The sequence below is a fragment of the Miscanthus floridulus genome, chromosome 1 (assembly GCF_019320115.1).
Source record: "Miscanthus floridulus cultivar M001 chromosome 1, ASM1932011v1, whole genome shotgun sequence".
In the NCBI taxonomy this organism is placed as follows: domain Eukaryota; kingdom Viridiplantae; phylum Streptophyta; class Magnoliopsida; order Poales; family Poaceae; genus Miscanthus; species Miscanthus floridulus.
Genome location: NC_089580.1, coordinates 161,315,821 through 161,329,073, shown reverse-complemented (window position 1 = coordinate 161,329,073; position 13,253 = coordinate 161,315,821). Strand labels below are relative to the sequence as shown.

General features: G+C 46.8%; 2 protein-coding genes across 3 annotated transcripts; one reads left to right on the top strand and one right to left on the bottom strand.

Moving 5' to 3' along the window:
* Positions 1 to 1,695: 1,695 nt before the first annotated feature.
* On the bottom strand, positions 1,696 to 3,039 carry LOC136499961 (late embryogenesis abundant protein 1-like). The gene is made up of 2 exons (XM_066495436.1): positions 2,243 to 3,039; positions 1,696 to 2,164 (listed from the first exon to the last, which is right to left on the bottom strand). Exons 1-2 carry the CDS (start codon positions 2,935 to 2,937, stop codon positions 1,891 to 1,893), a joined length of 969 nt encoding a protein of 322 aa, XP_066351533.1. The 5' UTR covers positions 2,938 to 3,039; the 3' UTR covers positions 1,696 to 1,890.
* Positions 3,040 to 6,736: 3,697 nt separating this feature from the next.
* LOC136499951 (probable ADP-ribosylation factor GTPase-activating protein AGD14) lies at positions 6,737 to 12,468 on the top strand. 2 transcript variants are annotated; one of them, XM_066495432.1, is made up of 14 exons: positions 6,737 to 7,171; positions 7,289 to 7,350; positions 7,744 to 7,831; positions 7,919 to 7,980; positions 8,061 to 8,157; positions 8,781 to 9,170; positions 9,251 to 9,769; positions 9,983 to 10,096; positions 10,195 to 10,266; positions 10,393 to 10,479; positions 10,589 to 10,666; positions 11,387 to 11,510; positions 11,608 to 11,653; positions 11,741 to 12,468. In XM_066495432.1, exons 1-14 carry the CDS (start codon positions 7,070 to 7,072, stop codon positions 11,784 to 11,786), a joined length of 1,887 nt encoding a protein of 628 aa, XP_066351529.1. In that variant the 5' UTR covers positions 6,737 to 7,069; the 3' UTR covers positions 11,787 to 12,468. The 2 variants fall into 2 exon arrangements, with proteins under 2 accessions (XP_066351529.1, XP_066351527.1); XM_066495430.1 differs by having other exon boundaries at positions 10,195 to 10,320.
* The last annotated feature ends 785 nt before the right edge of the window (positions 12,469 to 13,253 follow it).

The window sequence follows — 13,253 nt, the reverse complement described above, 5'->3', positions numbered from 1 at the left end:
TATACTCAGTTTTAGTTCTACTAAGTCTAAAACCTTTGGACTCCAAAGTCTTCCGCCATAACTCCAGTTTCTGATTCACTCATGTCCGACTTTCATCAACTAGCACTACATCGTCCGCGAAAAGCATACACCAAGGGATGTCTCCTTGTATGTCCCTTGTGACCTCATCCATCACTAAAGCAAACAAATAAGGGCTCAAAGCTGACCCTTGATGTAGTCCTATCCTAATCGGGACGTCATCCGTGTCTCCATCACTTATTCGAACTCTAGTCACAACATTGCTGTACTTGTCCTTAATGAGCCCAACGTACTTTGTTGGGACTTTATGTTTGTCCAAAGCCCACCACATAACATTCCTTGGTATTTTATCATAAGTCTTCTCCAAGTCAATAAAAATCATGTGTAAGTCTTTCTTCTTCTCCCTATACCGCTCCATAACTTATCTTATTAAGAAAATAGCTTCCATGGTTGACCTTTCGGGCATGAAACCAAATTGGTTCATAGAGACCCGCGTTATTACTCTCAAGCGATGCTCGATAACTCTCCCATAGCTTCATAGTATGGCTCATCAACTTAATTCCCCGGTAATTTGTACAACTTTGAATATCTCCTTTATTCTTGTAGATCGGTACCAATATACTTCTCCTCCACTCATCAGGCATCTTGTTCGATCGAAAAATATGGTTGAACAGCTTGGTTAACCATACTATAGCTATGTCCCCGAGGCATCTCCACACCTCGATTAGGATACCATCCGGTCCCATCGTCTTACCTCATTTCATCCTTTTCAACGCTTCTCTGACCTCAGATTCTTGGATTCTCCGCACAAAGCACCTATTGATGTCATCAAAAGAGTCATCTAACTGAAAGGTTGTGTCCATATTCTCACCATTGAACAATTTGTATTATCTACTAGTGTAACTTTTTTTTCCTCCTCCTAAAACCTCAGTCTCATGCAAAGATTATGAGTATACATAGCATAGAGTACAAAGGATAGTTTTGCTGTCAGATTCTCAATGCCTAAGTCTTTCCTAAAAAATATGATACCTCCAGAATGTACACCTGAGGTCTCGATAATACAAAGAACAAATATATATGAGAAGGATTTTCCTCAATATGTTGCACAAAAGCATTTTCACATCCTATCTCTGAGAACGAACCTGAATGAGATCCGAACTAACTTAGAGACCTAAAAATACCATTTTGAAACTGGATCGGATAAGCGTCCGTTTGGACCGGGACCTAAAAACACCATTTTGAAGCTGGGTCAAATAAAATCCCGTTTGGACCTGGATAAGAGTGGGTCGGATAAGCGCCCGTTTGAACTTGGACCTAAAAACACCATTTTAAAACTGGATCGAATAAGCACCCGTTTGGACCTTGGATAAAAAAACACCATTTTAAAACTGGATCGAATAAGCAGCCTTTTGGACCTTGGATAAGGCCTGAACTAACCTTTAACCTTAGGATCCAAAAAAAATAAATACCATTTTGAAACTTTTGAAAACCATTCAACACCCACGGACAACTTTACTTTTGAAACCTATGTATAACAGCCACAGACAACTTTATGGACGTAGTGCATTTCACTGTTCTAGACTTTCTAGTAGTTTTATTTAAGTGGTAAGTATTTATAGAGGTAAGAGAAAAACGAGTCACTGCTACAGTGCAAAAGCAGGGCTGTTCCCATCCAAACGGAGTCTTAGGACTAGGAGTACCAAAGTGCTCGGTAATGTACAGAAGGAGCGAAAATAAACATATAGCCATAAGGGCACAGAACTAAACATCACGGAAGGCTACTAGTGTAACAGTTATTTGTATCGCCCAACGCGCATGCAGGGACGGCACAGGAAGGCGCGGCACGTAGCGGCGGGGGCGTGCGCCACGCAATCACATCTTCCCCTGGCGGTGCACGCAGGACGAGCCGGCGCACCCCTCCACGCACTGGTCTACCCGCTCCTCCGCGCGCTGCCGCATCAGCCGGTCCTTCTCCTCGAAGTACACCGACGCCGCCTTCTCCGCTGCGCGCTCCTTCGCCGCGCGCTCGTCCTCGCCGCCCAGCCGGACGTCGACGTGCTGCTGCTGGCCTTGCCCCAGCGTCAGCTTCTCCTTGATCGCGCCAGTCACGTTCCCCAGCGCCCCCAGCAGACCTTGTCCCTGCCCCCTGCGTGCATTTAAATTACACGATTAACAATCATTCGATCACTAGATTTAACTGTTACTATACGGCAGGACATCATACTTATCGGTGTCCTGAGTGCTGGACGTCTCCCTTGCCTTGTCGGCGGCGGTCTGCGCTGTGGCCCGGGTCCTGTCCCTGGCCTCCTGCGCGGCCTCCCTGCTAGCTTCCGTGTACTCGCTCGCCTTCTGCCTGGTCACGTCCTTGGCCTCCCTCGCCTTGTCGGCGGTGGCGCCCATCGTCTCCTGGGCCTTCTGCTTGGTAGCGTCCTTGGCCTGCCTCGCCTTCTCGGCGGTGGTGTCCACGGCCTCCCGCGCCTTCCCGGCCGCCGCGTCCTTGTACTCCCCGAGCTTGTTCTTGGTCGCCTCCGCGGTCTCGCTCGTCTTCTGCGCGACGCTGTCCTTGGTCTCCCGGGCCTTCTCGGCGGTGTAGTCCTTGTACTCGCCGAGCTTCTCGCCCGTGGCCTGCGACGTCTGCGACGTCTTCTCCACCGCCGCGTCCTTGGCGCCGCCGAAGGTGCGGCCCACGGAGCTGGCTAAGGACCTGGCGCCCTCCTGCACGCTCTCCAGGATGCCGGCACCGGCGCCGGCGCCGGTGCCACCGCGGTCGGCGCGGGAGCGCGCGATCTCGTCCGCGGCCGAGCGGGCGTTCAACTCCGCCTTCTCGAGGTGCTCGTCCCGCGCCCGCGCCAGCTCCTCCACGGCGCGCCGCGCGTCGGCCTCGGCGCGCGCCTCACGCGTGTTCTGCCTCGATGCCATGGCGGTGGGTCGGTGACTCGGTGTAGCCTCTCTCTCTAGTCTCGGCTTCTCACGAAACGCAGTAGTGTTTGTTTTGTTTCGCCTGGTCTCTGAGCTACTAGATCGTGTTACTGGGTTTGAAGCGTCGCAGCACACTACTCCGTAGTGAGCAAGCGCCGTGTAGATAAATACCCTGTCCTGAGAAATGAGAGCGGGACACGTACCACCGCAAGGACGGACACGTGGGTTCATGTAGGCAGACAGGAACCAGTGACACGTAACACGTACGTGACCGGCGCGCCGCTTCGCACCGGAGGCCGACGCGTGCTACCGTGGCTCTGCTGCCGATGCATTGTGCTGCTTGCGACCGTGGTCGGTAATCGTTCTGGACCCTTCGTTTCCTCTGTGCAAAGAAGAGGTGAGCCTGAGCCCATTTACAGCCTGAAAGGGCCGAACGAAGGCCAGGCCGGATAGTCCATTTTGGGCTTGAATTTTCTGGGATGGCCCAAAACCAAACACCAATTATGGACCCTCCTCTTACAAAATGTTGTCCAACAAATAAAACGGTATGGCTAGCGCCCGGACACCCGTGCCCGCTGCTCTACGACGCCCATGCTCTCTCCGCTTCCTTGCGTGCACTCTCGCCGCTTCTCGCACTCGCTGCATCTCCGTTAGGGCTGCACAAAATACTCGCGGCTCGTCAACTTACTCGACTCGTGGTCGGCTCAGCTCGGCTCATTTTAACTTTTTCACGAGCTGAGCTAGAAGTCTAGCTCACTGTTTTAATGATCCAGCTCGGGCCAGCTCACAGGCTGCTCACGAGCTGAGGCCTATCAGTCCACGACCATGAATCCAAAAGATAATGATACTGAACTAGAAATGTCAACATATTCTATTGGTATGTAATCCTTATTTTCAGCTGTTTCATATGGATTTTGATTTTATAATTGTCGTGGTACTTAAATGTTGATTTATGGATTATTTTTCAGGGAGAAGATGATGATGCTAATATTGAATTTATGGACTTTTCCTAAGTCTGTGGTGGCAAGCAACTAGGAAGTATACTGGAACTGCATGGATCATGGATGGACCAACTATGTTGCATAGTTGATACTTTTGATGAACCTGATATGTATTAATCATGTATGGTTGCATAATAGTAGACGTGACCTTCTAAACTTAATGTAGCATAAACATTATAAACATGTGTGTCATATTTTTTTAGTAGCTCACGAGTTAAACAAGCCAGCTCGAGCTCGCTAACGAGCCGAGCTGAGCTACGCCTCTAGCTCGTAATATTAACGAGCTGAGCTGAGCTGGCTCGTTAGCCTAATGAGCCAGCTCGAGCTGAACCGAGCCGAGCCGAGCTGGCTCGATATCCAGCCCTAGTCTCCCTCGACTGGGCGTCAAAGCTACCGGTGACCACGACAGGACGCGCCGTAGCGTTGATCAGGGAGTTCGCAGACAAGGAGAAGGTGGTGGCCAGCCACCGGCGTCATTGCAATATGTGTAACACTAAATCTACTTTTGAAACATCCAAATGAAACATTTACAATATATATTTGACGACAAATGAAACATTTGAAACATACGTCTGAAACATACGTGTGTAGCCCATTGCAACATGTACAACACCAAGATCTATTTTTAAAACATCCAGATGAAACATTTGCAACGCACGTCTGAACAACCTGAAATACTTGAAACATAAGCTTGCAACATGAGTATTTTGTTATCGCAGCATATGCAACATCCGATATTTACTTTTGCAACACCCAGATGAAACACTTAAAATAAAAGACTGAAACATTTGAAACACAACGTTCGTCCGTGTGGCCACGGCCTACCTAGTAGGGAACTGTGGTAGCCAACACAAGCTCGGGTTAGGGGGACGTCAAGAACAACGACCCAGCATACACCTCCGCTACAGGACTTTCTTTCCTACCATGGTGTCTTCGGTTGACCGTAGTAGACGATGTCCCGGACAACAACGACCTCTTACTGGTGGCACCGGGTTGGTGGTGGCCCGGTGACGCCATGACTGCGATGGCGCGAGGTGGAGTGGGCGTGGCAGGGAATAGGGCGCGGGCGTGGCCAGCGATGGGGTGTGGCGCGGTGGGCTAGAGTGGAGCATATGGATGCGAGTTTGAAGAAAGAGGTAGGGCAGGAGCACGGTGTTGGTGAAGGCTAAAAATGAGTGGATAAGAATTAATTAGAAATGAGTGGTTGTTGTTGCCTGTGGGATAGCCTGGAGTCCGTATGGTATTTTGAAGCGTCGGATGCTCGGGCCAGAGTATTATCGAAAATAAAAAGGACGAGAGCAAGAGCATGAATCTGAGGGCCTAACTCCATGCCCAATGTCCGATGGTAGTAGGTTTGATACCAGCTCAGCTGAGATTCGATCTAGCTAGTAGTACCAGCGAGCGAGGAGAGGAAGAGGACCATGCCATGCCCTTTGGGTCCACGGATTTGCAGCCTGTTCGGGAGGCCGTATCGTATCATGGATTATTTATTGCTGACTGATTTGGTGTAAGAGAAAAACACTGTTCTTGGTTAAAAATTTACAATCGTTTACGATCAAGCGAACAGGCAGATGGATCATGCATGCGTGTGGTTGCACCTTCCGGTAATCCGGATGACACTGGTGGTTGCGAAATAATCGTATCTGTGGTGCCATGCCAGTTCAAACCCAACAGCGCCCCGCGCCCACGCCCTCCGGCCGCCCACCTAACAAGGGATCCAGCAGCTGCCGCATTTTGGCCTAGCTGTTCAACAACCAGCCTGTTCGGTTAGCTGGTTTGTATCGTTGCTGGTTCGTGAAAAGTACTGTTGACTGGTTTGTGTGAGAGAAAAATACTGTTTCGACTGAAAATTTACGATCGTTCACGACAAGCCACAGCCAAACGAACAGCCACAAATCCGCCTCTCGCCAGTCTCACGCGTTCTGGGGGAGCCGGCCTTTTGGCCGGATCAGCAGATTATATTTTCTAGGCTAACTGTGTCGCTTGGGCGCTCGGAGAGATGAGCACAAGGAGAAATTCTACGTTTCGGTCACAGCCTGCTGGACAGTTTGCTGTGAATGCGAACGGTGGAAGGAAGAACCGAAGATGAGACAGGTTTGCCGCGTTTGGCCGTAGTTTGAGGCGAAGGCGGGAAGCAAGATCCCCGGAGCGTTGTCATTGCTGTTTTCCATGATGTTCACAAGCTCCTTGTGTCCGGTCCAGTTCCATTATTGGTCATCCCAGATCCATACATAGGCCCCGTTTAGTTCCAAAAAATTTTACGCAGTACTCGTCACATCGAATCTTGCGGCACATGCATGGAGTACTAAATATATACGAAAAAAAACTAATTGCACAGTTGGGTGAGAAATCGCGAAACGAAACTTTTGAACAATTAGCAAATACAAACGAAAGTGGTACAGTAGCCAAAACCCAAAAAAATTTGGATCTAAACACGCCCATAGTAGTATTGATGCGGAATTTTTTTTTCTTTTCCAGTAAACGCTCTATTCGCTTGGACGTAAACTATCGTAAATTTTCAGCTAGAACAGTATTTTTCTCTCATACCAAACCAGCCAGCGGTAATAACTCACGATCGTATACAATCGTATCAACGCCAGCCGAACGTGCTGAAAGAATTGAGAAAAGGGTATGCTTGGCCTTGTATGTACAACAAACATCACGGGCAGTTTGGTTTAGGGGCGTAAAAACCTTGTTTAAAAAATTAAGCCGTTGCAGCTACCAACGTACAGTACAGGTCACCCGGTCTCCTCCTATGTCCGGTCCGGGCGTCCGGGCGTCCGGCCATCCCCAAATCCCCCTCACGCACACTCGCACAGCGACAGCGGTAGCCCTGTTCGAAACGGAAGAAACCAAGCGCAAACCAACGCCGAGCCCGCAGACGGACAGGCACGACGCCAGTCGCCAGTCCACTCTCTCCCACCATTCCGCCACGCCCACGCCTCGCTTCTGCTGCCCTCTGCTCTCCTCCCGCTACAAAAGAACCGCACCAATTTCACGGGAGCGCCCTGCTCCCTCCGATTCCGGCGTCCACTCTTCGTTCGCGGAAATCGCTCGGAGCTCGCCGGCGGTGCCCCGCGCTCGATTCCGGGAGAGGGGGGGCGGTGGAGTGGCCGCTCTGATAGTGAGCGATGGCGGCCGCGTCGAGGAAGGAGGAGGAGAGGAACGAGCGGATCGTGCGGGGGCTCCTCAAGCTGCCGCCCAACCGCAGATGCGTCAACTGCAACGGGCTCGTAAGTGCTCCTTTTCCGCACTGTTCGATGTGGCCCGCAGCTTCTGATACGCTGGCGGTGCTCAATGTTTGCTCACTTTGCCGGCCTGTGCTTGTGCGTCTGTGACTTCTGATCCAGGGGCCGCAGTACGTGTGCACCAGCTTCTGGACCTTCGTCTGCGTCTCCTGCAGCGGCATCCAGTGAGTGCTGCCTTGCCATTTTTTTCCGCGCCTGCTACTGGATTCCGTGCACGTATGTTGTTATCAGCATTGCTCTCTTGTTATTCAGTCACGTTTGCTGGAATGGGATATGCAATGCGCCATGCGCGTTTATCCAAACAGCGATACATTCTAGTCGGCGGTACTTGATGGTTTCAGTTCAGCGCCAAAGCTTGTGGAGTTGAAGGTTTAATGCATTCTTTTGCCACCGTAATGCGAATAGATGTTGCTGTGTCAAAACTTTCGAATTCAAGTTTTTTTAGATAAGGGAACAAAGTTCTGCAGAAGATGACTTAACTAGTCGGATTTGCACATGCTGATGTTTTGATCTCTTCTAGTACTATTATCCTAACACACTGATCGATGCACTTGTAGCCGAGAGTTCACGCACCGTGTGAAATCCGTCTCTATGTCAACGTTCAGCACACAAGAGGTCGAGGCTCTCCAGAAGGGTGGGAACCAGGTGAAGACATCCACTGAGTTTGTTGTTTTTTGAGGCTAGGGGATGCCCTTTTGGTTCATGTGGTAACACTTCAGCTGATTGATACAGCGTGCCAAGGAATCATTCCTGAAGGACTTTGATACCCAGAAAATGAGGCTACCTGATAGCAGGTAATGAGTAATCCAACCACTTTTATGTGTGTGTCTTTTACTTGTCAAGCACATGCTCTGACTATAACCTGTTGTTGCAGCAACATTGGCAGTCTTAGGGAATTCATAAAAGCTGTCTATGTGGAGAGAAGGTATGCTGGTGGTAGATTTTCTGAAAGGCCTCCAAGAGATAAACAGGTAAATTTGGATGAATCTTAGAATTCTAGTTGTTTTTTTATTGCCTCTCATCTTGGTACAGCTGTAGCATCTGTTCGTACACACGCACGTCCACACAACACACACGCACACAACTCATACCACCCGTGTAAAAACAAACCTACAACTACACTCAGATCTGAAGACCGCGTCCTTATTGAGATCACCGAAATCCTCTGATTTCGTTGGCGACGGAACGATCCGATTGTAGCATCACGCGGGAGAGGCACACGCTTGAACCAGTCTCAACCAGTCCAAGTGGAGACTGTTGAAAATGGGAACAAAGCCCCGGTGAGCACCTGTGTGAGCTGAGACTCGAACGCAGGCGGGCGTGGACGCGCACCTGGCGTCGTTGCCAACCGCACTATGTGCGGTCCTCGAATTCTAGTTGTTATCCTGCCTGAAAATTGTCCTTCGTCGGTTGAGTGGCTTCAGCAAGCCTGCTGCTGTATCTGTAGATGTCACTGAATACTTAAGGAGGTGTACTTGTGATTAGAGTTCACTTATGTTTTATTCATTAAGTAAAGCCTTCTTGTAATGTACCTATCCTAGCATATCTTGCAGCAATGCATCTTTCTGAAGTAAATTATATTACATCTTTGCAGAACCAAAAGGCCCATGAACAAGAGCATAGAAGGCCAAGTTCCTACCATTCATTTTCACAGAGCCCACCTTATGATTGCCAGTATGAAGAGAGGCACAATGGCAAGCAATCTGCATTTCTAAGTAGGAAGCCTGGTTCAGATAGGGGGCGTGAGGGGAAGATTTCTGGATATTCTTACAGTTCACATAGCTTGCGTGAGAGAATGTCTCAGGATGGATTTACTGGTGAGAGTTGTGGATCGAGGACTTCTAACTGCTCAGGGTCAAGCACGGGTGATACAGTTAAATCTGCACCACAATCACCTAATTTTCCTGATAATGTATGTTTCAGTCCCCCTGTGCTACAAGATCAATCAAATGTACAGAGTTCTTGTGGACTCACTAGTTTACAGGTGGGTAGAAATATCTTTTTTTCAAAACCATCAACTCTCATTTCTATCGCATTAAATAAATATTCTAGTCTCTTTTGCAGAGAACTGTATCAGCAGGAAACATAGATTCTGTCTCTCTTAAATCAGGCAAGTCAAGCTTATTTGATTTTATTTTTGAGGATGATAATGTTCAAAGAACTGAAAAATCCACAAATTCCGCTGCTCCAAGTTTCATAGTCTTCTCTGATGATATTAGTGCTCCAAATCAAGATTTCGAAGCTACTCAGGAACATAATGTAACTACCATGGATCAATCTGTTGATCTATTTTCAAACATGCTTACTGAAACTCCATCTGCTGATAAAGTGATACCAGCAGCTTCGTCAATGGACAATGCTGGGTGGGCTACATTTGATACATCTCCAGAACAAAAGCAACCTGCACTCACTGGGCTTTCTTATGTTGCTGCCACAAGCATTGATAAACAGGCTGAGAATCGTGATTTGTTTTCATTTGAATCAAATGATGAGCTAACATGGTTTCAGAGCTCTAAGGATGATACTTCAGTTACCAATCAGAATCAGTCTACTGCTACATCTCTTGATACAGGCAGTTCTCAGGTAAGGAAAATTATCTATTTTGAGTCAACATTTGTTCACAATAAAATGAAGTTTGCTCCTTGTAAAATATGGCACACTTTTTTGAATATTTGAAATCATTTGCTTTTCTGAATAGGCTAGTGACACTATCATTTATCAAGTTCTGCGATAAACTGTCTTGTGCTTCATACCTTTGTTTCAATTGTTAACTTTCTCTTCCTCGTTCCTCTCCAGCCTTGGAGTACTTTCGATGCCTCCAGCACCCAGTACACTGTCAAGGGAGACCTATCATTAATGACTTCTAGATTGCAAGAGCCTAAAAGACCAATAGACAGAAATAGTTCTCAGGTGGGTAAACATGAATAAGGGAGTTACTTTTTGGCTGTTGAAATTTTGTTAGGTTATTTTTGCTTCTAACTCTTACTGTGGTTGTTATTTATTTGCAGCTTTGGCATTCATTTGATGATGCTAATGAGGTCGTTTTTGCTAAGCCGCGAATTGAAGACCACGGCAATGTAGTAAGCATTTCCCTTTCAACCAGCAATCCATTTATGTGCTCTGTAGTTTCAAAGGTATACCTTTTTCCTCTTCCGTTTTTGTATGGTATGAATAATCCAGTACTAAGGATATTTCCTTCCATGTAGGAATCTTGTGATGATGATTCCCATATGGTATTCATGGGTGAATTGTCACCTAATACATTGATTGCTGCTTCCGCAGAGCCATCTCTGGTATCTTCCATTCAGTGATATGGCTTCTGTAGTTCCTATGCCATTTAGCTTTTGGTATACAGTTTCTATCAAGATTTATTTAGGGTTTATACATTACTCTTGTTTACAGGGTGGACCCTCTACTAAGCAGATGCCATTAAATCCATTTGATCTTCCATTTGACACTCAGTTGGGGACTCCTGATCTGGTATCCTAATGCCATTTCTTCCTTCCATTGATAAAGTTTTTCTTTGATTGATAACCTTCCGCAAATGGGTTCCTCTAGATGGCTCCTGTAACCAGTAGAATCTTGCAAACTGTATAATGCATCATTAATATAGCCTAAAGCATTCCGCTGCTGTGCAAAGCTATAAGTGCTATGCCTGATAGAATCTGCAAATCCATAACAGTCTAGAACACTGTTGATATATGTTTTCAACATCAAGGATGTCATAGTCATGTGACATCAGCAAAAGCATCATATTGTCAGAGGTCTGATAGCATATAAATTTAGAAAGTTCATGATTGAATCATACAATATCTCAATTGATGGTGGCTCATGAAGTCCGGTCAATTTTCAGAGTTCTATTTTACTTGGACTAGCCATTTACCCATGTCTGAGTACTACACTACTACAGAGTACATAAGCAGATTTGGCTGTAACCTAGATTAGATAATAATTATAATCATGTACTTGTAGGAGTCGACTGTATTCCAGTCAACCAAGTAATCTGCGATGCTGTTTCAATTATGGCTGATAGTCTATTCGGTGCTGTAGAACAAATCATTACCTAACCTTAAAATTCAGTCCTATTCCCGACTCCCGACCTGCAGTCTGTATCAAGTGATGGCCAGCATGGTCAACTTGCCACCGACATCCTGGACTATACTTGCTATCAACTTTCTGACATGCTCCAATCTTTTGCAGTTCATGGACGTAAGTTCATTGCAAGAGGCCTTGCCTAGTCCAGATCTGCCAGCTTTCCTTGATGGTTTACCTGAAAGATGGTTCCCCAGCAGTTCTTGTGCTTATGTTCCATCAGCGTCACATGGTATGCTCTCCTGGATCTATCAATGATTATATTTCTACCGTTCACAACTTCACATCAAAACCACCGGACATGACTGGAACAACCTGTGCATATTCAGGTGGACTACCGTGCCTTCTCGAGCAGGGCCCGAACTCTTCGTTGCGGTAAGTTGCTCCCCTCTGCTGCATGCTTTAGTATAAACCAGGTATCGTTATTCAGGCTATCTGCTGATATTGGTTTTGTCGATCTAGGAATATACCTGTGGGCACTGTATCAACTGGAAACCCTTTTGTATAGAGAGCATCACAGTGAAAAATCTGCGTCTTGGACTTGGCATGTTCCTTTAGTGCAATGAACTTAGAGCTAGGAATCTTTTCTGTGAGAACCCGGACACCGTGCAAGGTGATCAGAGCGGGTGGGGAATATGATAGCACCTCCAGGACTCGCTGGAGGAATGTTTAGTGATTATGAGTTTCTGCCGGAGGAATGTGTATATTCTTTCTCCGTTCATGTACTCTAAAATGGACAGGATTATTCAGCACTGCGGGGCATCCTCTGTGGTACATCTCTTTCTGATACCTACAAACGATACGGACGACTTCATCCAATCCAATCCAATTGTCCAAGTTGTTCAAGTACATGCACGTTTCCTGCGGATATGCTTCAGGATATCAACATCCATGGCAAGTTGGCAACCCAGTGGGGCTGTCAGCTGTGGCGCACCACGCTCACCGGCAGCTGCGGGCATGTCGGCTGGCTGTGGGAACTATACAAGGAACAAGGATGGACTGCGATGCCGCATCAGTAACTCTGTGGCGGCAGGTGATGTGAGGTGTGTGAGCTGCTGGTAGCAATAGCAATATATCTATTGGCGCTTAGCCTATTGGATAAGTGCTAAAAATAATGGGTGGAAACTGGGAATGACAATGTTTTGGCGCCGGCGAGTCATCGTAAATTGATTCGTAGCACGCCATTATTTGGAGAAAGTCTACGTGGTTGGATCCATTCGAATGGGACTTCCTAGGGTGCCTCTCAATATTTCTAAAAAACATGTAGGAGGTGGTTAATTATAATGTACATAAAATGACCATTTTTCACGAGAGAGCACAGAGCAGCAGAGGAGCTATGATATCAACAATCCTGCGGGCTGAAAGCCTGAAACAAACTTGTTGAGGCTATCGCTAAATAGTTTTTGCACAATTAAAAGATACCGAACAAGTGTGTAAATGATGTAAAATCGGGAAAATGCACAAAGTTCCACATGCCACTTTGTAAGTTTGTTCGACATGCACTTTTTGGGAGGTGAACAGTATTAAGCGAGTGGATAGAGGGCATGGAAGGGGTCTTTTGCCTCTTGATTCGGAATAAAGTAAGAAATACAAGGAACAACCCAAGCTTACGGGAGGTGTCCATTGTTATACTTTCTCCATTCCAATTTATAGGTAATTTTGATTTTTTTAGATACACAATATTTATATGTATCTAGACATATCATATATCTATATGTGTATCAAAAGCTACATATCTAGTTTTCGTAAAAAATAAAACTACATATCTAGAAAGGCAAAATAACCTATAATTTAGGACAGATGGTGGTATATTCTAAAATTCGAACTCCAACAGTCTTTTGAGTAACTCTGGAACTTTTGTAAAGATATAAGAAGATAAAAGGCATATATTAAATACTTCCTCCTCCGACATCCGCCCCCCCCCCCCCCCCCCCCCCCACCCCACCCACACACACACACACACACAAAATGGTAG

What these genes read in the sequence shown, in the direction of transcription:
- LOC136499961 (XM_066495436.1), bottom strand. Translation starts at nt 2,937, where the DNA reads ATGGCATCGAGGCAGAACACGCGTGAGGCGCGCGCCGAGGCCGACGCG. An exon ending in AGCACTCAGGACACCGATAA is followed by an intron (nt 2,165 to 2,242) that starts GTATGATGTCCT and finishes AAATGCACGCAG; the next exon opens with GGGGCAGGGACAAGGTCTGC.
- LOC136499951 (XM_066495430.1), top strand. Translation starts at nt 7,070, where the DNA reads ATGGCGGCCGCGTCGAGGAAGGAGGAGGAGAGGAACGAGCGGATCGTG. An exon ending in ATGAGGCTACCTGATAGCAG is followed by an intron (nt 7,981 to 8,060) that starts GTAATGAGTAAT and finishes CTGTTGTTGCAG; the next exon opens with CAACATTGGCAGTCTTAGGG. An exon ending in GGCCTCCAAGAGATAAACAG is followed by an intron (nt 8,158 to 8,780) that starts GTAAATTTGGAT and finishes ACATCTTTGCAG; the next exon opens with AACCAAAAGGCCCATGAACA.